The sequence below is a fragment of the Anas acuta genome, chromosome 5 (genome assembly GCF_963932015.1).
Source record: "Anas acuta chromosome 5, bAnaAcu1.1, whole genome shotgun sequence".
NCBI lineage: Eukaryota > Metazoa > Chordata > Aves > Anseriformes > Anatidae > Anas > Anas acuta.
The window spans coordinates 22,922,143-22,947,913 of NC_088983.1; the positions used below are offsets into that span (position 1 = coordinate 22,922,143).

Sequence of the window (25,771 nt, forward strand, 5' to 3'; positions counted from 1 at the left end):
GGCACTGAGATCCAGTGCTGGGCAGCTAAAGCAGTTTATCTTCTAAAAACAGGGCATCAGCAGATGAAGCTCCTGCATAAATGGCTGGGCAGGGGCACCCTGCGAGCCTTGGCTTGTGGACCACCTGCCCCGTGGCGCAGGCTGCTCAGTACAATTCAATCTGCTCCAAAAGGAGAGGTGCCGTGAAGAAAATACCTGCAGCTGACCATGGCATCAGGGGAAAAATCCTTCAAAAACGTTCTGTAGTACGTAGTTCCCCTGTACACTTGTCTCTCATTTGCTCACTTATTTTCTTTTTTCATTCATTATCTGCTTTTCATTTCCTCTGAAGTAATTTCTACTCCACAGAAACTCTCCCCTCCTTGTCCAGAAAAAACTCAGCAGCAAGAGCAGTCCATGAGCTTCTCCACCAGCACTAGTCACCGCGCCTGCACTGAAGCAAGTCCACTTGCACAAGCACCCAAACTCTGAGCACAGGCAATTGCTCCTTTGATCCCCACGTCCTCCCTAGCAGCTCCAGTCTTCCCCATGCTCCTGTCTTGTAACACGAGAGGGGACATGGCCCATCCCATCTCAGCCGACAGCTCTGTCTGGCTGCACACCGAAACCAGGTGAAGAAAGAATGTTTCTCAGGCAAGCCCAAACCTGCTTTCGTGGCAGTCAAGATACGGGAGTGGCCGCAGACAGCAAGAAAAGGAGTGGGGCCTCACACAGCTCTAACCCTACCTGGTCCCACACCCCGCCTGGACTTGTTATCCCGAGCCTGCATTTGGACCCTCATTACAGAAAGATCTCTTCTCCATAGGCAATTTGGAGATATGAAGTGTATAGGACATGTGCTGCTGTCCACTAATAGGCTGAAGCCAGCCACAAAGCTCACTCAAGTCTTCCTGGGGAAAGAAAAATGAATGCCTCCTTCATGGAAGTTAATTCATTTTTCCTAGGAGCCTTGTGTTCATATTGAATTTGCACTGAGATTCGTGAGAGAGGCCCCAAGCTGTGACTATACCATACTGAAATATATCAATCGATAAAAGCAAATCAGAGAGGAAAGGACGAGAGCACTCTCTCGAATTCACCTGCCTGCCACTGTGTTCACCGAGATTTGTTCCAGGCGACGTTCTAGGAACCACCACAGCCCTTCCCTGCCAATTACACCCGAGGAACCAAAGGTCGAGCCGCCACCTCTTCAGCACGCGGGGAACCGCCTGGGGCTGGCTTCCTCATCCTCAGCGCTGGGGGAAGAGGAGGGTAAGCGCCATCTCCCCCCGCCACTCCCTGCGCTGCCCAGAGCCTGGTCAGCCCGCACAGGGGGCAGGGCACACCCACGCTTTGGGCTTTCCTCCCTCTGGGTGCCCTGCACGTCGTGTGCTAAAAAGGGCAGGAATCGCCCCAAACCCAACGTGGCTTTTAGCACAACCAGCGCTGGCCTCCCCGGCCGCACAGGGGCCGCCCCCAAGCTCCCGGGGGTGGCGGCGGGGCAGGGCGGGCCCTCAGCACAGCGCCAACCCCGCTGCCTCGGACGGGGCCTCAACGGGCCCGGGGCCGGGGCCTGGGCCTCAACCGGAGCCCGGCAGGCCCGGAACGACCCCGGGCCAGGCTCGGGCCCTTGACAGGAGGCAGCGGGCGGGTGTTCGGCCTGACGGGCACCCGGCCTCACTGCCAGACACCCGGCCTGACGGACGGACTGACGGACGCCCCGCCCCGCCCGGCCTCGCGGCCGTTGTGGCACCTCACGCGCCGCCGCCGCCCAACGCCCAGCGCCGCCCCGCCCCGCCTCCCGCCCATTGGCTGCCGCCCCGCTCCTCCCTCCTCCCATTGGACAGAGCCCTCTTCCCGCTCCCGCCCCCTCCCTCCGCTACCGTGCCGCGATTGGCCAGCTCGTCCCCTTCCCTCCGTTCCCGGTTCCGTCTCCGCCAGCCGATTGGGCAGCGCTCGCCCTCCGGCCCCGCCCCCTCCCCGAGGCGGGCCGCTCCCTTTCCCCCTCCTCCCCCTCCCATCTGATCCCGGCGCGGCTCCTCATTGGCCCGCTCCGCGCCGGCCCCGCCCCCTCGCGGCGAGCCCCGCGCGCTTTGCCCCGCCTCCCTCTCCAAGCCCCGCCCCTCACGTGACGCCCCCGCCGCTGATTGGCCGAGGCGGCGGCCGCTCGCGCTTCCGGTGCGGCGCGGCGCGGTGGGGCCGGCCAGTGGGCGGGCGGGGCGGCGGCGGCTGCGGGAGCTCCGCGCGCGGCGGCGGCGGCGGCAGGAGGAGGAGGAGGAGGAGGAGGAAGAGGAGGAAGAGGAGCAGCAGCAGGCGGCATGGAGCGGCCCGGGCGGGCAGCGCTGGGCGCTCAGCCCCGCGCTAACGGCTGCGGCGCGGCTCACGGGGCGCTCCGCAACGGCTTCGTGCGGGGCCTGCCCGGCACGCAGGTGGGTGCGGCACCGGGGGCAGCACGGGGGGGGGGGGGTCGCTGTGTGCCCTGAGCCGCTGCTCGGTGCCCTAAGGGGAGAGGGCAGCCCGCTGCCCGGCAGAGCTGCACGGGGCTGGGCTTGTCCTGAGGGCAGTGAGATCCAGCAGGGGCTGGGAGAGGAGCAGCGTGGGGTTCACCATACAGGCACCGCTCTCTCAATGCTGAGCTCAACAGCAGCTCTTCCTTCTCCTTCCCTGGGAAGCCCCGCGCTACAATGGCTTGGGATCTGCAAGCTGATCATCCCTGTAGGCACTGACATGCGGCGAGCACAGCACCCGCTGTGGGCACCGCTGTTAGAGCAGGTCCAAGGACCGACCAGCAGTTAAAAACTGTGGGGTATGGGATAAAAGTGATTAACTTCTTTCCCAGTCTTTGCACACTTAAGGAAGTGCATGGTTGGGAAAAGGAGCAACCTGTGAGTGGGCTCGGGACTGTCACAGTGCCGCACAGCACCCAGCACACCGCGTGGGGTCAGGGCCTGGCACCCCAAGGGGCAGTGTCCTGGCAGGAGGAAGGGAGCTCAGCCAGGAGAAGGAAAGGCAAGCACAACAACAATGAAGTTAGCTCTCCAAACTGTGCGTGATTCTGCTCTTTCTGTCCTGGGCTGCTGGAGAAATGCTGCTTGGGATCTATCGAGGCACCTGTGGGAATAATTGAGTGAAGGCAAAATTGCTGTTTCTTCCTGCAGTGCAATATTAGGCTGGAATGTGTTTCTCCAATGCAGTGTTTTGTTCTGAAACAACAGATATTTATTCAACAAAGTCTTAAAAAATACTAAATTCCTCCTTAGAACAGGGAGACTGGGGCATATTGAACAGGACAAGTTGCCCTTATTCACCAGGATAACTTACAGCAATCTGCCCATTACTGTGAACAGGATTTCAGCAATGTGTTTTTTCAGACTTCCTAATTGAGCTTCTTCTGGTAGAATGGTGTTGTTATACTTGAGAAGTTGGAGAAGAAATAATCTTAAACCAAACAAGTAGTTGGAACATAGGATTTAGTTCTGAAGTTGTTATTTTCTGTTGTGCACGCTGTCTCCAGGTCAGTCACATAGGAGCCGGAGCGATACAAACAACTTGTAAATTCCTTGATGATTCTGGAAGGTCTTGGAGTGCTCTGCTGGAGCAGGCTCCAGATAGCTGATTGTACACGTCCTTTAGTAAACAGCTCCGTACTACTTCCTCAGGAAGGGAAGGAATAGTTTGGTTTAAAGAGGGGAGGAGGACGGAGTTGCTTTCCTTTAAAGCTGTTACAAGTCCTGAATTTTCACAGCTATTCAAGACATCAGCGTGGATTTTTTTTCCTGAAAATTTTGGTGTGTACATACTGAAAACAGCTTTCTCTGTCCTGTGATCTGTGTGCACTTCTTAAGAGCACAGGCTGATTACTTACAGGCTCATCTCCTGAGATGATTCGGGGGCAGTGGAATGCTGGCTTCCTCCTGGTTTTGTGGAGGCTTTTGGCTGGTGTTGGGCTGAGCGTGACCTCTCTGGGAGAATGTGCTTCTGGAGCTGCCTGCAACAAATACGGGAAGTTTTTCTCATTACAGGGAGTTAATGACAGCAGAGATGTGAATAAACCTTACTTAAGATGGTTATGATAAGATAACGATTTTGATTAACTGCCCTGTCCACTAATGTAAAAAAGGACTGGCGTACAGAATTGTGTTTTTTTTTTTCCAAGTCTCTGTGCAAGTATAAATTGCAAGTTCTTGTGACAGGAAAAAAAAAAAAGCCTTGTATCTTAACTAAATCTCAACCTTATTCACAAGGAAGTGAAACTGCATTGAGTACTGTGTCTGGTTTTAAGCTCCCTAGAAAGGCAATGACATTATCTGCGTGAGCCTCTGAATCCACTGGGGGACCGGCAAGAAGCTGAGGAGGCTGGAGCACGTGAGGAGAGGCTGAGAGAGCCTGGTTTGCTTGGCCTCAGGAGGAGAAGGTTCAACTGGTTGGTCAAGGGTATGGAGAAGATGGTGCTAGACTTGGTTGGAGTTGTGTGGCAATGGGATGAGAACCAACAGGTGTCTTCTGGAAGGATGGGAAACTTCTACGAGATAGGAGAACAAATAATTTTTCCATGAAAGCAGGAAAATACTGGAAGAAGTTCTGCAGAGAGGTGGTGGACTGTCCATCCTTGGAGGTGTTCAGGTCTAGGTTGGATGTGGCCCTCAACAACCTGCTTGGAGCTGGGGGCTGGACAAGAGGGCCCCTGGAGGTCCTTCCCAACCTGGGTTATTCCATGATAGCACGGATAAATGAGTAGATTGCAGGAGAGTGTGCCAAAGTTTAGACATAATATTTAATCCTTGAACCCCTGTAAAAATGTGTGCCTTAGGGATTTTAGCCTAAGGCCAAAGGCTGAGGCTTGCGTCAGGCCTGAAGAAAGAAATTACTACTTTCTGCCTCCTGCTTGGCTATTTGATTGACTGCGAGTATTGCGTCAGTAACAGAAAACTGAATTGAGTAGAAAATTGGCTGACCTAGAAAAAACTGTGACCTCCTTCAGATGGTTTTAATTGATAAAACCATGTTCCTGAAAAAGCCTGTCTGTGCGTGAGGATACTTCTCTAATACCAAATTTAATTACAAAAGGCCGAGCTTTTGTGAAAGGACTAGCTGCACAATATTTATCTGGCTAAATGAAAATTACAAGCCATCATATTAAATTAGTTGATGTAGTGTCATTGTCAAATGTGTTTGAAAATTTGTCTATCTGTCCTGATATAAGAACCAACACTTGTGCTAGCTGCTGATGTGGTTGGCTTCTCTTACATTTGTGTGTGTTACTGGGAAGCCAGTTTGGATAAAACGTTAAAATCTTTCCATTATGTTGGGACTGCCATTTCAAATTAAGCTAGTGATAAGCCTTAAATGGTATAATAAATATGTAAATTCGCTTTTTGTTAGTATACCTACTTGAGTGATGTTATCATGTAATACATAGTATTTTCCTGTCCTAATTGTACAGCAAAAGCTATTTATTTTCTTAAATGTCACGCTTTCAAATTGTTGACCAAAAGACTAAAGCTCTGTCTTAGTTATCTACTGACGTTTCTCTAGTAGGAGTGTAAAACACTGATAGCCTTGTTGAAGCTGGGCACATAACTACTGACCTTCATTAAGGCATCACTCCTAGAAAAAAAAAACATGGTTAGCTGAAAAGTGCAGCCTTGAAAACTGCTTATAGTTGAAGAAACAGGAGCTTAAAACATGGCACTTGCTGAACTTTTCATTTTTGGAGAAAATAAATAATAATAAAAAATCAACAAAGAAGTAAGAGTAAGTCTTAAAGAACTTTAAGAACACTTTCAGAGGTACCTGACAGCCTATGGCTTGGTCTATTAGTGAAGCACTGGACTTCTGTCTTTGAAAAACTTCATTGTAAACTGCACACTTCAAACAAAAAAACATTCAGTCATTATCAACATGCTGTACACCTCAAATCAATTGAACATACCAGCTAAGGTAACATATTAGTACTAAGGTACTTGTGTCATTAACTCATTAAAAGAAAAAAATGCATTTAAACTGAACATTTATGAAGGTTGTTCCTGTCTGTGTGGATGTGGCAAGTACATCTTAGTTATCAAAAGAGTGAGGAAGTTGTTGGGAATCAATATTTGTGAGCCAAAATAACTTGTTAATACCTGCCAACAAGAACAAATATTTAATTAGGAGTACACCAGAATGGTGAAGTCTGTTCTGTAAAACAAGTTTCCCTTCTGGGACTTTATTTGAAGGGTTAAAATGTGTTGCAGAGCAGTGCCTTCTAATTTTGGTAGCGAATACATTTTAGTGTTTTTACCCATGCAGCAGTTTGAGATCTGAAGTCGAAGAACAAAGCAGCACAAGAAAAAGGACTGGAGGTGACAGGAAAAAGTTATCACTGAATACAGTGATACCTTAGATGTAGCTGCCTGTGGGGAGTGATTACTTAATGCTGTACTTTCCTTAGCGTTTGATTCTCTTAATTTTTTATGATAAACGTGACTGCTTTTGACAGCAGAGATGCGTCCTGGAGGAGAGGTGCATTCACTGTTTTTCCACGTGTTCCCTGTAGTTGGCAGGAATCTTTGACAAAAAAGCAATCAACACTTGGAAGCAGTATTCCAGATCATGCATCTAAAAACAGAAGCTGTAAGGCTGCTAGTAAAACTCCTGCAGTGTGTGGTGTGTGTTATTGAGAAGCTACTAAATTTTGGTAAGGATCGTGCGAAGTTGCATTCCAGTATAAATACACCTTCGAAGGTATTTACATCCAGTCTGCCGGGTTCATCAGACTGTTTTTCCTACAGCAGGAAATAGAAGAGTCTCGTTAACATGGCACGTTGTGGTTTTCCCAGGTTAGCAGCATAACCGTCACTCTTCCTGCATGCTACACTGGTGACATCTGCGCTCCCTGAAGTATGTGCCTGCTCTACGAGGTACTTAGCTTGGCAGATGCTTTTAATAGGCAACTTTATGTAAAAGATTCCTTGATTAAATCCTTTTCCTGTGGTCTGCCGTAGTGTCCACATACAGTGCCGTGTTTACACAAGGCTTTTGTCTCCTCGCAGAGCTGCTGCAGTGCTCCTGGAGGCTCAGCACGGTGAGCTGCCCTCGCTCTGAGTGCTTGGCTTCTGGGTGCTCCCGTGCATCTGCCCCCTGGTCCCGTGCGGGCTCTGTTCAGAGTTCGCTCCCAGCCGAGCTGGCTGCTGACGCAGGTATAACAAATACACTGAAACCCCTTTTTCCTGTTGGCTTTCAGAAAGGCGCTTTTAACGAGCGCAAAGTCAGGCTCAGAATAACGCCAGCTTTGTGGCTGCTGGCAGTGGGAGTATAATGCTCAAGTCTGTATCTGCCGGATTCCTTATACCCACTTTGTAAATCCATGACAGGGTGAGGTATGGTGCTCCTTTGAAGACCTACCCAAATCTGGACGAAGGAAACTAGTGCAAGGCACAAGTAAAAACAAATTTTCTGTTAATTGCTTTTTCATTGTTTGCATTTTTCTCATAACGCTGGTAACTGTTAGAGTTGTCTACACATCTAGTAAGATAGCGGAGGTTGTAATTGGTGAAGCTTGTGATTAGCTACACATCTAGCTGTGAATTTATGCTGGGTGGGGTGGCTAAATGTGTAGGTGACACCGTTCTGTCCCTGATGTCAGATGGCCTGTAATCATGCTAAGGTAACTGCAGGAGATAGTGCTGTAGGATTATTGCACGTGATATTTTCATACTTGTCATAAAAGAATTTGAATAACTTGAGATAGGCAGAAAATCCTTTTTAGTCTGTGGAGCTGGAATCTGATTCCCAGCTCGATCCCCAGGCTGAAGGCACTGCAAGATCTGATGCTGTCTGGAGGCTGTTTAATGCACAGCTTCGTGCAGTAGTTGGGCAAGACGATGAGTTTAGGTGTACTTGTTCCATGTGTGCACAGCTGTGATCCCACCCTTTGTACCAGAGATACTGTCCTGCTACTTGTAGGGATTCTCTCTGTAGGGTGAACAAGATCTGAAGTGAGTTTTGTCTTGCCTTGTGAGTTGGAACTGTTTGTCAGCAAACTGGGGAGATGATGATTATTAAGTGCACTGAAGTGTTCTGCTTAGACCACAAATGCAATCCTTTCTGGCAGTAGCTACGTGATGCTGCTCCTCAGTAATTGTTGGCAATAATGTTGTTTCCTGGCATTTGTTTTCCCCCAAAGCTTGGAGCAGCACAAGCATTACCTGCAGCTGATTTGGGATGACTTTCCTCTGCTACCTTCCTTGACCATCTGGCCGGTGCTCTGATTTTTCTCTTGCAGTTGAGTTTCTGAATGGGATGGTGCTCTTTGGTGTACGTGTGTTCTGGGCAGTGTTACCCTAGGAAATACTGATTTATGTGAGCATACATCTGCTTTTCTGAACCACACGCTTAGACGATCTCTGACTTAGTCATCTCCACTTAAACGTGCAGTATGTTCTTGCTCAAAGGTCATGGTTTGCTTTGCTATGATAAGGTTTATTTGCTAAAGCCATAAAAGTCTTAATCTGGCAACTTTTTACTTTTTTTTTTTGAAACTAAGTTATACCATCTTTTCTCTTGGTCTCTGAAACTGAGGATCTTCACCTTTGCAGCAGACTTGGAGCTTGTAGCATGTAAGCTTTTGAAGGCTAACACAGACTTCTAAAGCGCTCTTGAACAGATAGGCTTGTACCTGAAACGTGGCTATGAACATCTCTTCTACAGGCAGTTCCAGTGTACGTATGGTCCCTGTATGCTTCATGAAGAGTCCACGTAATTGCATTCAGAATGTTTCTTTAACATTTAATTTAGATATGATAGCACAGATGTTTCCCAGCTTATCTTGTAGCTGACACAAGAGTACAAGGATGTACAAGTGCACTGGTGGAAAAACACCAAGAGGTGACGGATTTGAGTATGTGTTGAATCAACAGAGATATTCCCAAAAGGGTCTTTCTCAGTGAAATGTTGCTTTTGACAGCGTATAACAACTTGTGTAGTATTAGCATTTTCCACAAGCAGAGGTGCCTCTAAAGAACTGGAAAAAGTTATTCTTTTCTCTGATTAAAACTGTATTTTGTTATTTTCTCTAGTAGATATTTTTTGCTATTAACCTCAGATGCATACCCTTAGGTTATAACCTTTTATCTCTTACATGTAAGTGGAAGTTCACCTGGAAAAGACATTAGAAGCCTTGATGTGATCTCTATTAGCTGCTAAGTAATTAGAGAAGCAGTCACTACCATTTGGTTGTCTGTGTATCCAGAACTCAGCTCCTCATAGACAGCCACAGGTAGTAGACATGTCATATGTCTCCTCCGAGCAGCTGCTGTTCGCAGCCTAGTCTGGCAGTGCGAGGAATCCAAATTTGTCTGCAATTCATCAAGCTGTGAGACTGTAGTAATTCAGAGCTTTGCTGCGTGATCTTTCTCAGGTCAGGATGCAGTAAAAATTCTCTAGCTTCAAGAATTGGGGCCGTAGTGATACAGTTGAGGGATCTTGAGAGTAACAGTGAAGAGAAAACTTTCATCAGTTTTCCTCTGCAGTGTTGTGTCACTAAGGCTGTTGGTTCTTGTGTTGCTTCTGCCCTTCCTGTTCCTCTAACAGCTGTTGATTCTTGTATGCTGAGAGCTGTTGAATGAGCTCGTGGCCTGAAGATTGCTTGGGTATAAAGAGTAGCCCTCTGCAAGTCGTTGTATTTCCAGCCTGGATCAGGTCAGTGCTGGAGGGATGCTATGCTGAAAATCAGATTAGCCTTAGTTGTGCAAGGCAGAGAGCAATGCAGATGGCTCAAGGTGGAAGCGAGTGGGACAGGGGAGATCCTTTGGTTGGCATTGTTCCCCAGGAAGGCATATTATGAAGCTGTGGCCTTGATTAAACACCTTTAAGCTGCCTTCGTCTTAGCTGACATGTGGTAAGCCCGGTGGTTCCCGCACCTGTTGGAAGTTTTTGAACTTCAGCCACCGCTATAGGCAGTATGGTTTTAAAGACACTTGAGTATTAAACCCTGCCTCAAAGCACTTCAGTTATTTTTAGTTATTTACATCTGGCACAAATGCTGCTGCTAAAAGATGCTCCTGTGGTGTCTGCTGTATTGTTTCCACGCATGCCTCAATTCCAAAGCCTGCACAACCCCAGTGACTGAACTGGGAATTAAACTCGATGTTGCCCTGCTGCTATCTCGGTGTGTGCTGGCAAAGGGAAGAGGCAGAAGTGAGTTCTGGGGGAAAGGTGACATTCAAGTATATTGCTCAATTCTTGACTACATAGCTATAGCGTAATTGTATCTTACGAGAAGGCCCTTGCTTCTGGAAAACTGCACCAGGCTTGAAATGCAGACTTGCTTCAGCATCTGGGATGAACAGATGATGGTTTTCAAATAAGCAGTGTCTGGTTAGGCTTTTATGTGTGTTCTTTCATTGATTCCTAGCTGTTACAGACTGTGCAACCCTGGCTTCCTTTCCCATGTGGTAGGAGAATAGCTTAGGTTGTCTGCTGGCCCCCACCCCCTCACTCTTTGCTGTTGTCTTTTCTCGATATATTTAAGATTATCTTCTGCCCTAGGTGTTGATGTTTCCTTGACTATAATATTTAAAAAATATATTATTACATTTGGCTATGAACTGCAATTTGAGTACAGTCCAGAAAAATTCAAACGGCGTCCCAGGCAAATCCTTGTCCCAGCCCTCTTCCCAGCGTGCTGTTAATATAGGCATTTATTGAAGCTGATCTTGGCTTCCAGCTATTCCCATCCACATCTGGCAACACCCTTCATAATGTATTTGGACACCATAATGTATTTGGACACTATAAAGTTACAAAATTATATGCCAATAAGTAGTCTTAATCTGCCTAGATTCCTAGGCTTAGGGAAACGGCTGTGACTTTTGCCAGGTAGCACTGGCAAAAATAAATCAATCTGTTCTGCAAGGAGTAAGACTTCCCAGCTTTGCTGGAAGTAGGGGATTTATGTCTTGGACTGTGTTGTTTCACACACAGCTGTTCTATGATAGGATAGCTAGTCTATAACTTTGAAATACACACAGCAACATGCATCTAGGGCAAGGTTTCTTGGTTTTGATCCAGTAACTTTTTAGATCTGGATTTTTAACTTGTTTCTTGGAATGAGTAGTCTAGTTCACACTATGATATTTTTTCCCACCCCAATGTTATGTTGAGAGAGCCTTGTAGTTGCAAAGATTTTCTGTAATAGTCACAGATAAAGTTACAGCAATGATACTTGAGATGCCCATGTATTATCCAACGGGTCAAGTTCTTAGTTTCAGGAGGTAGTATTGAAGTAACAAGATGACTTGTAGTCATATACACTTGTGGTGTGTACTTTGCACAGAAAGCCCTTCTTTGTTCTGGGTGCTGACATATATGCAATGTGGAGCCTGTACACAATGACATTTTGTCTGAGACATGTCCACCACATGGATAAGTGCAGCATTTACGTCAGCATCTTTAGGCTAAGGCTATGGAGACACAGATGATACTTGTTTTCTTGCAGCAATTCAGGGTTCTGAAGTTGAGTCTCCTTTGATATTGTCCAGTTAGTTTTTCAGTTTTCATAACCCTGAGAATACAGTGTTTAGCTTAATAAAACTATTCATTACTATTTCTGTTTTTTTTTGTTTTTTTTTGTTTGCTTTTTTAGTATTTTCTCTGCAGTAGGTCTAGGAAGCCTCACTGCTCTGTGACTTCAGTTATATCAAAACTCGGTGGATGATGAGGCTGTGTCACAGCAACCTTGTGTATGGGGGCTGATAGCGTTTGTTAATAACAGCTGGACCTAGCAAGAAGAGCTTTGAGACGGGCAGGGGGAATGCACAACTTGGAAGCGATCAGTGACTGCTCAGAAATGCCCCTCTGATGTGTTGTTAATGAGTATCTCACAGGTACCTCTCTTTACATTTTCACTTCAGATAAATCATGTTGTGCACAACGGAGGATTATACAAACGGCCTTTCAATGAAGCTTTTGAAGAAACACCGATGTTGGTTGCTGTGCTGACCTACGTGGGCTATGGTGTTCTCACTCTCTTTGGATATCTGCGAGACTTCATGCGGCAATGGAAGATCGAGAAGTGTCAGAACGCGATAGAAAGAGAAGAACAAAAGGTAACCACCAGGAGACACCAATGTTTAGTGGGAAATTGTGTGGCTGAGGCTATAGTTTGGGTATTTCTTTGTAGAGCAGTATTGCTTGGTTTTCTGCTGTTTTCCTTGTCTTCTAAATACCCCATATGTTATGCTACTACCAGTGTGTGATTATACAAAACAATTTTTCTTTTAGCTGGGTTATTTTTTGGTGGACCAGTTATGTTGTCTGCTTCGCTGCAAAGCTGTATCAACAGTTACATCAACAAACTGAGAGCAGCATAAACAAGGGTTTGAGGGAGAGAGACCTGATCTGCCAGCACCAGCAGCTACAGAAGTGCTACTGGAAGGATCTGGCTTGAGCTTCACAGCAGTGGGAGGCTTTCTAATGCTGCTCTGGTGGCCGTCTGTTTTGATTTGGAAGCATGCTATTAATTCTCTTTAGCTTGAGTAGTTGCAAAGAAAATCTTGTGTGTAAGAACCTGAGCTGGATGATTTTAAATTCACATGAGGTCCAAGACGCTGCAAGCAGGTTAGCTAATAAGTAATTAGAGGTACTGACTCCTGGTTCTATGATAGCATTAAAAAAAAAAAGCTATTAATGAGAGCTTCTGTTAACAGGTAAAAGGTCTTGCCAGCTGCAGCAGTTAGTCTGAGATAGATAATTTTATGTTGTTTAAAATCATTTTTAGAGGCCTCTAGTCCCCACTGAGGTTGCAGTCTGAAAGCTGCCATTTAAACTTGCATTTCACAAGGCATTTCCTGCTAATGCTGTGTGAGCCCTCTTAGCATAGTGTGAATACCAGTGAGCTTTGCCTCCTGAAGTGGAGTGGATAGGCTTACTCTTGCTCATTGTGGTTCTGGTTTTCTCAGCCACTTTGGGGAACTGATCTGGCTTACAAACTTTAAGGCAGTCTGACTTTCGCTTGCTGGTTTCTGGTTCTCTGGGTGGCCACACGAGCAGTTGGCTGTCAGAAAATAAGTGTGGGGGGAGGGAGGTCAGGAATGCAAACAGATAACTATGGATAGGAGGGTGGAGGAGAAAAGACAAGCCTCCTTTTGGAGGCAGCACAGGGGTCAAGTTGACATTATATTATGGTAGATCAGCTAAGATACAGTGAAGCAACCGATGCCTAAAATCATTCCACAGCAGCTTCTTTGTGTAACTACCATGAGGTGGAATTCAGCTGACTCATAGCAAGGCTCTTAATTCCAAAACAGAAACATCCTTATAGGAATGTAATGAAGAATAGATACTACATACTCATTAAAAGTACAGGAAGTTAAATTTACACTATTTCCAAAATTGACTTGTGGAATCGGGAAGTAAAATCGTGATCTGTTATAGCAGTTACAGAATCTGAGTAAGGATTGCTAGCTAAAGCTCTGTAACTTGATGTGTTCTTTAAATTTGTTTCAGCTACTTTGTTTTATATCACCTGAGACACTGTTTTTCTGTGTGTAAACTAGAAATAGAAACAGAAAGGAGTAAACAGCTGCAGAAATATACCAAGGCTGGATATCAGAATAAAACTTGAAATGTTGGCTCATACTCATGGTACCTGAGGGCTTGAAAGGGGCAGCTGGGAGTGTTGGTGTAAATTAGTTCAGTTACTCTGTACTCTAGTTATTGTATTTTGGTTAAATGCTTGCTGTCTTACAAATGTGTAAGGTGCAAGACTGCTTACAGTAACCCTTTTCTGTGGGAGCAGTCATGAGGAGGAGACCTTGGGCAGCAGTTGCAATTTGGGGATATATTACTGATGTGAGGCTCTCCATAAAGACTGTCAGAGGTGGTAAAGGCACAGTTTATTAGCAGCTGATTATCCTAGTTCTAAAAAAAAAAAAATGTATTTTTTCCTTTATAAAGAAATGTTAGTATTGCATCCTCTCCTGAAAGGCTTTTGTTTAACAAGCGTACCTCCTGGACAGATGAATGGAAACCCTTTGTCTGTGGATCATGGCTTGCAGGAACGAGCTGCGTGTGTTCTGTTTTTGTTTTGTCTGTAGGATCTCCATGGATGGATCTAGTGAGAGGCGCTTTTTATCTGAAGGATCTCTTTGCTGGGTGGCGTGTCATGAGTAGCACAGTGAATACTGCAGCAGAGTGAAAAATAGGAAATCCTGCATAGAAGAGTTTAGGTGTGGAAGAAATCCCAGTGTAGTGTACTTCCCTAACTCATGCTTCTAGTGCTTAGGTAGGAACAGCTGTTTCCAATATTGGACAAACAGCAAATTGATAATGTGAGATCCAGAACCTGCCGCACTTAACCTCACTCTTTGGTGCTTTGAGCTTTGTTTGCCTGCAAACAAGTTGTTGCAGTGTATCTGGTGTGGGAGCCAGGTTTTATTTTGGTATAGGAGGGTGCTCAATGACTTGTTTTAAAACAGTTTCTTGTGATTTTCAAATATTTGAATCTCTCAAGCTGCTGGCTGCCAGCCCAATTATCTTTTACTAAGGAAATAGATACTAATATGCATAAAATTATTAAAAAAAAAACACTTTTTTTTTTTAATACATGTAGTTTAAAGAAGCCCTGCAGTTGCTCTGAAGTACTCTCGGGCAGTTTTGTAACCTCTGTGTGGAAAGCAACACTTTTTGTACATAAATTTTAAAGACCTAGCTAATTTTTTTTCTGAAGTATCAGGCAAAAGGGTTAGCTCTAGTTTTCTGAAATAATTCTTAAATTACTTTGCAGGTGAAGAATTCAAAGCAAAGCCATTGAGAGTAACTGTGAATGAACAGTGTGTGAAGATGTTTTGTGTGAGTAGAACTAAATTACGTAGTGTGAGGGTGGATTTCATACAGGGCTGAAAGAACTGGTCCTGAAAGTCATGGAATTGAAGCTTGTCAGCCTTCTGTGGTGTATTGCTGAAAGTGATTGCAGTTGACAGCATAGAGTAAGCCTAGGTGCAAAATGTGGTATTGAAAATAATATTTTTTAAAAAGCCTTCAGTTTTTATATGTTTTGGAAGGTACTTTGTTTCAGTAGAGCAAATCCTTCCTTAAACGGTCACTTGACAGCATGTTTACCAGAACTGAAAAACGAAAGCGGATGGGACTAATTTTAAGAATAGGCTTTCTAACAGGGTTGTTTTGGGTCTGTCTCTGACAGTGGGTAAATTCCTTGTTACTTATTAGAGAGCAGCGCATTGCAATGAGTGATTCTAGAAAAAATAATCTCTCACCAATGCTACACAAAAATGTAGAAAGGAACAGGCTTTGCTAGTACGGATTTCCAGGAATTAGTCTTTGATGGGCTTTGGCTTCATTTAAAACATATCCAGCTGGGCTTTTCCTGGAACCCCCTGTTACGTGGCACATCCTGTCAGAAACACTATCAGTCTCTTTTAGGCATGGGTGAGTGGAAAGATTAACAGTTCTCAATTACCCTGGAGTCTGTTTATGCATATCCAGTTTAACCTAATGCTTAGTCATAACCTTCTCACCTGCTGTGCTCGTAGCGTTTTACAGGTAGGATGAAAGCCACTTTTACATTTATCCCAGTCTGGTTTTCTTACTGATTACATTGTATATGGGAGCAAATATCTAAATGAGGATGATTTGGGGTCTTCAGTGGGATTCCTGTGACCAAGTATCTTAGGGGCAGTAAGCTGGAGTCCTTTGCTCGGTGGTGTCTTAGCACCTGTACAGCTCATTGTAGGCTCACTGAGGATACAAAGGCTACCCAGAGTTGTTGCTCCACGTTTTCCTGACTCACGTAGCAGGAGATAGAACTAGTATTTCTGCTTCCTTTCAGAAGTCTGAAGTTTGTTGGAAGTGTCCACTCAGAGCTAGTTTTGTATTATCAGGGAACGCATTATGTGAACTGCAGATAAGCCTCGCTGGTGCTCATAGCGCCATTTGTTAGCTTAGGTGCAATGCTGAGAGAACCTGGCTATAAAAGCAACATAATCACTGCATTTGCATGTTGCCATGCCCCAAGCTAATGGTACAAAGCCCTCATTATGACCTTCATTTGTAGTATTAATTTACAATATGATGAAATCTTGGGTGTACAAATCACCCGTGCTAAGGTGCTGCATCTGCAAGGGAGAACTTTGTTCTTCCCTTGTTGTTTTTTTTTGTTTGTTTGTTTGTTGTTTTTTTTTTTTTGAAATTGCTGTATCTTTCAGGCTTCTGGGAGATCACTAGGACTTAGGTTTCTGTATCTGGCATTGCTTTAAGTGGGATGTGTTCTAGGCTTCAACTGACAGGAACAGAACTGTGGAGGATTTCTTAGCTTCGTGTTCCTATCACTTCACATGGAAGAAAATGTTCCTTTTGCTCCCTGATCTAGGAACATTATATCCTTTGCAGTTGTTTGAGTGGATGGCTACTCGGAAGATTACTCAAAGAGTCAGCTCACTCCTAGAATGTTTTTCCTCCAACTAAAGCAGTTCCACCTAAGGTTGATATCTCTTTTTGGCTACAAAGACTGATGGGTTGGAAATAGGATGAGAACTCAATGGAACAAATAACAATAAGCTCCAAAGATCATGTAAATGGAGCAGTGATTGCTTCCAGCAGAGCAGCTAGGACACTGTTGCAATAAAGCACTGTAGTTACAAATGCCAAACATTTGAAACAGTATGGATTGATAGATCCCATGGAGCCTTCCCAAATTGTTTTTTTCTTAGTTGAAAAATTTGAAAATATTTGATTTCCATGCAGAACTCAGCTGGCCTCTGTTCTGTACTCCTTGCTGCTCTCTCTTTGGAATGCCCCACCAAAACAAACAGCAGGCAAACCGTCTGACCCTGTGTGCCAGCTCCGAAAGAGGGTTCTCAAAGTCCAAACTTGTTTCTGAAAAGTAGTTGTAGAAGAAGCATCCAGACAGTTCCTTGCTGTTTGTTTGCTGTAGTTGAAAGCCTACAGTGATTTGCAAAGGTGCAGTGTCCCTGTTGCCTCCCTTTTTTGTGTTCTCAGCTGCGTGGGGCTAGGATTATTGAGGGAACAGGTAGTTCAGTTTTGCTTTATGCCAAAATGGCACTTGCCGTTTATCCTATTCCAAGGAAGCCTCTTACAAGAGCTAGCTGGGAGTGGTTTATTGCTGGGGGTGAAGGGGAGGATATACAAAGGGGCAGACATTAAGCTGATGCCTCAAGTAAAGCACATTGCTATAATCTTAGTGCTTCCCTGGTATCCCCAAAAAGTGAGGCTAGTATCCTGTATTACACATGAGTTCCCTTACCCATAACTTACTCCTCGAATTTCTGTTGAGTTTTAAGAGACTTTTTTCCTTAGGATAATCTGGGATTTAGCAAACTCTTACTTCACAGTTAAATCAATTTCAAGTTACGCTGTTGGCTTGTAAGATCCTCCTTGCATTATATCTCTTTCAGTGGTATCAACCTGTTGTGGGTGATCATCTTTATCTCACCAGCTGAGCTTGTTACTCTTCCTGCTTTGTCAGCCTGGCTTTCAAAATAAAGCACACTTTATCTGATCAGAAATCTGAGGTGAGATTGGACTGTATCAGCCCAGGCATACCTGCTGCAGTTAGTACAGTGACTCACTTCCAGCCTCCACTCCTAGCCAGGAACCGGGGCTGAAGTTTCAGTTGATTTCCTGGGTCACACAGTGTGCTTGAATAACTACTGCAAAGCTAAATTGTCAAGCAAGGATGGTCTCTGAGAAAAGCTGAAAATGGTTGAAGTGTTTCAATAGATTATAAGTAGATATAATAAGTGCAAATCCCTCAAGTATTGATCAGTTCATGTGCCAGCTTCTTTTTGAGCTCCTTGCTTCCCCCACCCCTATAAAATGCTGTAACAGAGTTTGACGCTTGTGGGTAACTGTTTGATTCTGTGTCATGAGTCAGGATCTCACTCTACTGCCTCAAATACTGTCATGCCCAGCAGGACTCTGTAGTAGAGTACAGTAGCTGTGTAGCTTCTCGTATATGTGTTTGTCAATACCAAGGTGTTTTTCTCCATTGTAAAAGTGGCCAAGTTTTTTTTAGTGGTTCAGGCTTGAAACTAACCTTCTGCCTGGGCCAGTGAGATGCTGCAGGGGTGGAAGGATAGAGCTGTGTAGCTACCTCAGAAAATGAATGACTTTCTGTAGGATTACAACTCCTTCAGCTGACTAGCTACCCCTGTGAGAAACATCTCAATTTTCTTCAGACAAGATCTTCTGTTGAGCTATTTTATTTGCAATGGCGGGCGTCCTGTCAATCAGCAGTGCATTTTAGGAAACAAATCATAACCTTTATTCCCTATTACCCGACGCCTGATCACTCCCCTGTTTCCTCATTGGCTGAGTACTACAGGTTCACAAGCTACTCGATGCTTCTCTATACCATAGATGTACAATTTTTCTTTTTTTTCTACCCTTCAATTTCTCCTTTCTTATGTTTTGAGAACTTGTGATCTTTGTTTTACTGTTCTCACACTGCTCATCCTGTTTTTCTCAAGCTTCTATCTTATTTTGGAACAGTGAGGCCTTCTCCTGTCCACTTATCTACTGAGCATTTCTCCTTATTATGACTACACAACTACCTTGGAATACAGAAAATTAGTTCTCTACTGCAAAAACACAACTTTGTTTCTGTTAAGCTCATTTGACAGAGGACCTTCAGAGAAGATGTGGCGTGTGTGAAATAACGTCAAATTGTAAAGTAGAGGAACATGGAAGAAATAACAGCCCTTTGGTGTACCTTAGCTCATAGAAATGACGCCTTCATTTGAGAAATGATATGCTTGTGATTCCCTGGAGGAGAGACCACTGGCTAAATTTGGTTTGTTTTTCCATAATTGAAATGATGGAAATGAGCATCTTTGTGCCTTTCGGGCATGTCATTATGCACAGGCAAAGCAGAGGGGGAGTTGAGTGCAGCTGTGTCTATTTGGGAGTTAGTTCTTTGGGGCGCTCTCTGTCTTTCCTGTGCAGCTTCTGCTAGGAGGATGCTAAGAGGTGGACCTAGATGGTTCTTTTACTCTAAGCTGAAAGTTGTGAAATCATTAAATGTGGAAGGTAAAGGAAAGAAACTCCTCTTCCTTCAGTTGAGCATTGCACATAAAAGCTTGTCAGTGCTCATTTGTTTGAGATATTATTTAAAAAAACTGGCATAAATACTCCCAGTTCTGCTTCAGTGGTATAAACGTCAGGCTAGTACTAGCATTTGGTCAGACAGATATTCTATCTTGCCTATCCTGTCACCTAAAATAAAATGCCTCTCTCTATGTTTTCATTTCTATTGTGAAAAACAGGAAGAAATGTGATGCTGGCTTTTACCCCTGTCATGAAATCTACTTTTTCCTTTTATAGATTTTTACAAAGGCATGTTTTTGTGACAGTAGGAAATTAATTATGCATTCTTACCGCCACTGAATGTCAAACTTCCCTTTAATTGAAAAGTAATAATGGAATCTTAGGGCTTTGGAGCGTTTTAAGTAGGCCAGAAAAACATGTTCTTGAATGCTCAGATGTCCTTGCACTTGTCACACTGAGTTTGACGTTTCTGTGTGTTATCCATTCAAGACAGTCACTTAGTTTTCCTGAAAAATGTTGGAAGGGAAGCTAGAACTCAGGAAATGCTCATACAAAGAAATCCTGTTGGACTTGCTTGATGATAAGCTGTGATGAACAGAGGTGCCGTAAGGTAGCTTAAGAGTTCAGATTCTGTGCTAAAAAAATGTGGTAAGCTCTGAGAATGAACTCTGATAACAGTAATGCTGCTGTTTTAAATGCATTTCTTACGTATGAAATAAAATATAGCAGAGTACCTCAGTTTTAAGTCATGGTGTATTCAGGAAAGTAATGCATACTGTCTGGTGCAAAAAAAAAACAATTGCATATTCCCTTGCTCTGCTTAATTCTGAAGGCTGAATACAAGTCTGTTGTAAAGATTATACAACTATGCGTCCCACAAAGTGGGTTTTTGCAGATTTCCAGGTAGATTCTCTCCTTGACTAGCCAACAAAGTTGGTCATCAGGTTGATTACAGAGCTGGAACGAGAGCCAAGGGATTTCAAGTCGCAGTCAAGTTCAGAGAACAAGACCTCATTGCATCATTAGGACCTTGCAGCTCAGTTTCTGTATTGTTTTCAGCACTCTCTCACCAATACATCAGAATTTTTGAGGCTTTACACCTTGAGGCATGACCTATTGCTATGAAAGTTTGGGTTTTTTTCCTAGTTGTGGTTGATGGCTTTTAGATGATATGAGCTACTAAGGTTTGATGAAAAGTACGTAGAAAAAGTATGTCTGTTCTTCACTAAGCATTTTATTTGTTATATGCAAACAAACACCTACTATTGAAGAAACCTTGGGGGCAGAATCCTTGGGGAATCTTTGGGGATTTGCAGATTGAAAAAATTTGAAAATCGCATTTAGCAGATAGACTTTGCGCCACTACTTGAATCTCTTCAGTTGCTGTCTTTGTTTTGCTGCTGTATCACCTTCAAGTAATTATGTGCTTGCAGAAGTAATAATACTATATCTAAACTGCTTTGGGTGGAATTGGTTTCAGCTCAGTGAAGAGGTCTTACCTTTCTCCTGTGTTTTCTTGACCTTTCATTTTACAAATTGCGCTTGTTGTTTCAGAAAATAATTTATTCCTCTTATTTCCAATTTGCTGTGATATATTCTTTCCTTTTACTTTGAGTGCTTTTGATGTGTTTCAGGACTTTGTCCCGTTGTACCAAGACTTTGAAAATTTCTACACCAGAAACCTCTACATGCGCATTCGAGACAGCTGGAACCGTCCAATCTGCAGCGTGCCAGGGGCCAAAGTGGACATGATGGAAAGAGTTTCTCATGACTATAACTGGACATTCACGTGAGTTAAAATGGAAGAAAAGGCTTCCAACAGTTATTTTTTACTAGAGAGTCTATACAAGCATGTTAAAGGATGTGAGGTTAAAGGAGCAGGGAATTATGTTTGAGTTATCTACTGGCTTGAATTAAATAATTTGGTTGTTTTGAACCACATCTGGCCACCAAGATTATTTTTATATAATCTTTTGATATTAAGACCTATTGATGCCACTGACTGTGCTAAGATTTCATTGGCCTGCTCCTACAGTAAAATTAATGTCTTTGTGTGTGATGACCAGAACCTGGGGTGGATAGATACTTTGGATTGCATTACTACTTTTGTCTTCTTGTGCTGGTTTAGAATCAATCCAGATTTAAATACTTGATTTAAATGTTGCTGCTGAAACTGAATTTAGCATGATTGATTTGAGTCAGAACTGAAATAGACTGAGGAAACAAAACCAGAAGCTTAAGGACAGGGTGTTTTTTCTGTTTGTTTGTTTTGTTTTTACGAATTGGAAGTGACATACCGCAAGGTTTGTGTGAAGAGGTTTGCAGCATAGTATTTGGTGAAACTAGTTGTGTCTCTCCTTAGCTTTCAGGAGGAAAATAATTAAAACTCTTTTCCAGTAAACTTCTTCCTTAATCTCCTTGTCACGTAGCATTAGCACAGCAGTGCCAGATGTGTTTCCTTTCTGCAGTTAGAGGATATCCTGCTTGAGGGGCTGCCAAGTTAATTGATCTAGAGATCATATTTTGTAATCGGGAAGAAAGTTGTATGTTTCTGGGACTATGAAGGGGACATGTCAGAGAAACAACAAATAGTTTGAGAAGCCTCAAGCAATGCTAGATACAATAGCATAAATACCTCTTAATGTGTAAACTGTTGTGGGAACTTCCACTTTTAGTTTGAGACCACAAGAAAGGGAGAACATCTTTCTCACTGATAATTTCAGTTTCATAACGAGGGTCAACACTGGAAAAAAAAATGCTGTTGGTTCTATTGACTTTTTTTATGTTTAGTTCTAGGAAACAGGAATAAGAATCTTCTGGTGTAGTTTTACAATTGTGTATGTCCTAACTTGTGATGTTTTTAAAACACAGGTATACAGGGAAAGTGATAAAGGGCATTATTAATATGGGTTCCTACAACTACCTTGGATTTGCACAGAACAATGGGACCTGCCAACAAGCAGCAGCTAAAGTTCTGTCCCAGTATGGAGCTGGGGTGTGCAGCAGTAGGCAGGAGATGGGTAAGTTGGAGTAAGATAGGATGCTTCCTGACTGTATGTTTCTAAGTCTTTGAATTTGATCTCAGGTCTTTTAAGCATTAATTGTTCCAGCTCCTGAACTTCAGACTAAGCAATAAAAAAGTCATAACTTCAGTGGAGATGACTTGCTGGGTTTAGTTTATACGGGACTGCTGTTTATTTGCTTTTTTTTTTTCTGATGTGTGTGTGCTTGTAGTTTTTTTTAGTGTTCCTGTACAGTCTTTATTCAAAACCACATACTGGTTGATGAAAATTATTCTTGTAGAATACAGCAGTAGTGAAAGCTTCTCACTCTGAATTTGTTTTATGTGCAGGAAACTTGGACAAACATGAGGAGCTGGAAAAGCTAGTTGCCAGATTTCTAGGTGTGGAATCTGCAATGGCATACGGAATGGGGTTTGCAACCAACTCTATGAACATTCCTGCTTTAGTTGGCAAGGTATGGCTCAAGTTACTAGTAAAAGCATGGCTAATGAAGACCATAATGGTCCAGTTTTCTAAAAGCTATTTATTTATTTTATTCTTCAGTGCAAGCCCTTGCAGAAATTTTCTGTGGAAACTATAGGTCACAGTACACGTCACTGACCTTTGCAAAAATCTTTTGGGCAACAGCATCCTAGGAAATTATAGCACTTTAGATCTCCTCTTTCTAGGAGAAAGCATAGCATGTTATGGCTTATTTCCTCAGGCTACTCATTAGTATATGAAATGGTGGCTGGTTAACTGAAGGTATTTTGGTGCTCTTCAGACACTTCGGAAGTGGCTGTCTTGAGGCACACAGAAGAGCCGAACTGCATGTTGTACATACAGGATTTATTGTTCAAGTGACATCTGAAAAATTCTTATGTTGAAGGAGCTAAATTCTCTTAGAAAAGCTATTCAAGAGAAATAATGCGAAATTGGAACACTGATTATATCTACTGTGTGCCCCATTAAACAGTACACAATGCAGCCTGAGTGTCTTGCATCTCAAACTAGTTTTAAAGTTATTGGAAAATGAAATGGAAAAGAGTTCTTTGTATCTTCTGGTGCAAAATATATGTTCTCTTAGCTGCTATATTGAGCAAAATAATGCAAGTACTGGAACTATATCTTTTTGAAGATGGTTTACTGCTAGCCTGGCATTACAAACGTATTTGTTCCTCTGTGGTGAATTACTTTTTCCTTTATTCCACTTATTCTTCTTTTCTGAAATCACGTTCTAGGATTATGAATTTGCTGCATTTGTTCTTCACAGCAATGTTTCCTCCTGGTGATTCTCTTTTTGACTAGCTTTAGTGTCTTCCTACTCTTCATGTTATCTGTAACTGAAGAAGCAGTGTCTACTTAATGCCCTTTTTCTCTTGGTCTGTTATGTTTTAAATACCAGATTTCCACTGATTTTTTAAAACTTATTTATTTTCAAAGTGGTGCCTGAGAGTGTTTCAAATTTAGTCTTTTCTGGAGTGAAATGTCTCCTCAAGGCTGTTTTTTAATAATGTGTCCTTATGTCTTTTACTTGGTTTTTGCTGCTTCTTGTCTTCCTACATCTCCCTGATTTCTCTTGGACAGAAAAATGATACATAATTTCTGTGAGAACTTTTGGATTTAGAAGTCTACATAAACATACCTCTGACTGCCTGTGTGTTGTGTTCTAAGTGAGAAATTGCCAATTATCACAGTTAGTCAACCCTTCTTTATGAGTATGTGGATCCCGCTACATCTTAAATAGCGTATCAGAATATCCTTGAGACACCTCACTCAGCTCTTTAGCTGTCACATTTGAACTTTAACTGGTTTTTACAGTCACTAAAAGAATCTGAGCAGTAAATACCAAGGTATGTATTGTAGCTGTTTTCATGCACATACCTTGCATGTTTAATAATCCAGCTCTTTTCATACTCAGATGGTTACAACGATCTGCACTGTTAGTAATAAGCCTACGTAGTTTTTGTGCACTTTATTTAAAGTAGTAGGTTTTTGCCTCATAACCTTAGAAATGCCCTTATACTCAAGTGAATACTCCAAACAGAAAATGTTCTCTTCTGAAGAAAAGAGTTCCCGTCAAATGAACCATTTAATGGTTTAGAACATTCACTAAATGCTTTTTCATTTGGCTGCCCAACATTGCTCCTTGCTGCAATTTTGATTTCTTCATTGTCTGCAAATAAAAACTCACATAAATTAAATATTGAGTTCTGGCACCACCCAGCACATGATTGGCTGGGTGTGCATAGCCTGTTTTTTCAATGCTTTGTTAGTCTTCAGCAAAGCTGAGGGACTCCTGAGCTCGATTAAACTCTTGGGCTCTCATCTCACGACTGTTTGTGTCTTTTTGTATGTCCTAGATAGACTTTTGAGGTATAAAATTTCTTTGAACATGAATTCTTGGAGGTTTATTACACATTACTTATTACAAATATAATCAGTAATGACAACATCATTTGGCTGGAAGATGTTTCTTTGACAGTCACTAATACAACTTGAAACTAATTATTATTTGAATCGTATCTGGGCAATTATATTACAACTTACTAATTAGCTTAAAACACAAGCCATTGCAATAAAGTTATTTGTGTATGTGTTACTGGACCACGGGTTCTGGTTTTGCTCTTCAGAATCCTTATATATGTGGTTTATGTTGCTATGTAATCCACTCTTAATAGCAACAAATATGACCTGACAATTCTAGGATTGGACTCAACCCCCGTAATCTGGTCAACAAAAAGAATTCAAAAGTTTCATCAGCATCACCCAGGCTTTGTTCACTATGCCCTGTCAACAGTAGCTTCTACTAAGCAGATGTTGAAAAGAGGTATAATTGGTATATATTGGAAGTTGTATTTCAGCACTGGTAAAGCATCACTAAAAACAGGTCTTCCTGCACCTGGTGGTCTTCAGCAGGAGACCCACTCACTGTAAACAGCCAAAGTGTCAGCTGCCTCGTACAGTCACTGCCAAGTACACTGAGTATAGACAACAGATAATGTGGGACTTGAGGATTATATAGTCAGAAGTCATTAAATTGTGAGGGAATGCTATGCTACAAAACTTGCCTATTTTGAAGTAAATGTCATTAATCTTGTTAGAGTAACTCGCTAATAATAGCATACTGTACTGCCTTTAGCACAGAGCTTTGCATCATAGCTTGGGACTGACAGAGGCTAGATAGCAGAGGTAAAGCAACGGTGCTTGAAGGATCTTGCTTTGGTTGTTAAGAAAGGAACCAAATTACCTTCCGTGTATAGTCAGTTTGAAATTAAGTCCTCAGGTCTGAATTCAGCAATTCATTTTTATAGCACTTTGTGGTAACTGAAGCAAAAGCCACATTTTTTCATTTCTGCTTTGTAGAACACAAGTGATAGGATCTTCACTAGCATACATTTGTCTTGATACCTGTAGTGTAATCCCCAGTTAGTGTTACTCATAGTCACCTAGCTACTCTCTCAAACGTAAGTTGGCTGATAAATGCAGCCAAAGCCTTATTGTGGTAGCATCACTCCTCTGTTTTAGGTATGATCATCAGATATTGCTGTACGGAACCAGTGATTTCTTTGATACTTTGCCTTTTCTTGAGAAGCGTGAACTATTAGATTCCTTACTTCTGCTTCAGTTTTATTTATTTTTGGTCTAATTGAATGTCCTTCTGCTATAGAGGGCCAAAAAAGGGCTACTCAACAACTTGTATTTTCTTTCTCTACCAACCACTCATA

General features: G+C 43.0%; 1 protein-coding gene across 1 annotated transcript in view; it reads left to right on the forward strand.

The window, feature by feature from the left end:
- Positions 1–2,176: 2,176 nt before the first annotated feature.
- The window catches only part of SPTLC2 (serine palmitoyltransferase long chain base subunit 2), a 69,686-nt gene continuing 46,091 nt past the window's right edge, over positions 2,177–25,771 (forward strand). The window contains exons 1-5 of the mRNA XM_068683088.1: positions 2,177–2,408; positions 11,871–12,065; positions 20,676–20,830; positions 21,913–22,061; positions 22,394–22,518. Coding sequence (XP_068539189.1) covers positions 2,298–2,408; positions 11,871–12,065; positions 20,676–20,830; positions 21,913–22,061; positions 22,394–22,518 — 735 coding nt within the window. The 5' untranslated portion in view covers positions 2,177–2,297. The remainder of the gene's footprint in view (positions 2,409–11,870; positions 12,066–20,675; positions 20,831–21,912; positions 22,062–22,393; positions 22,519–25,771) is intronic.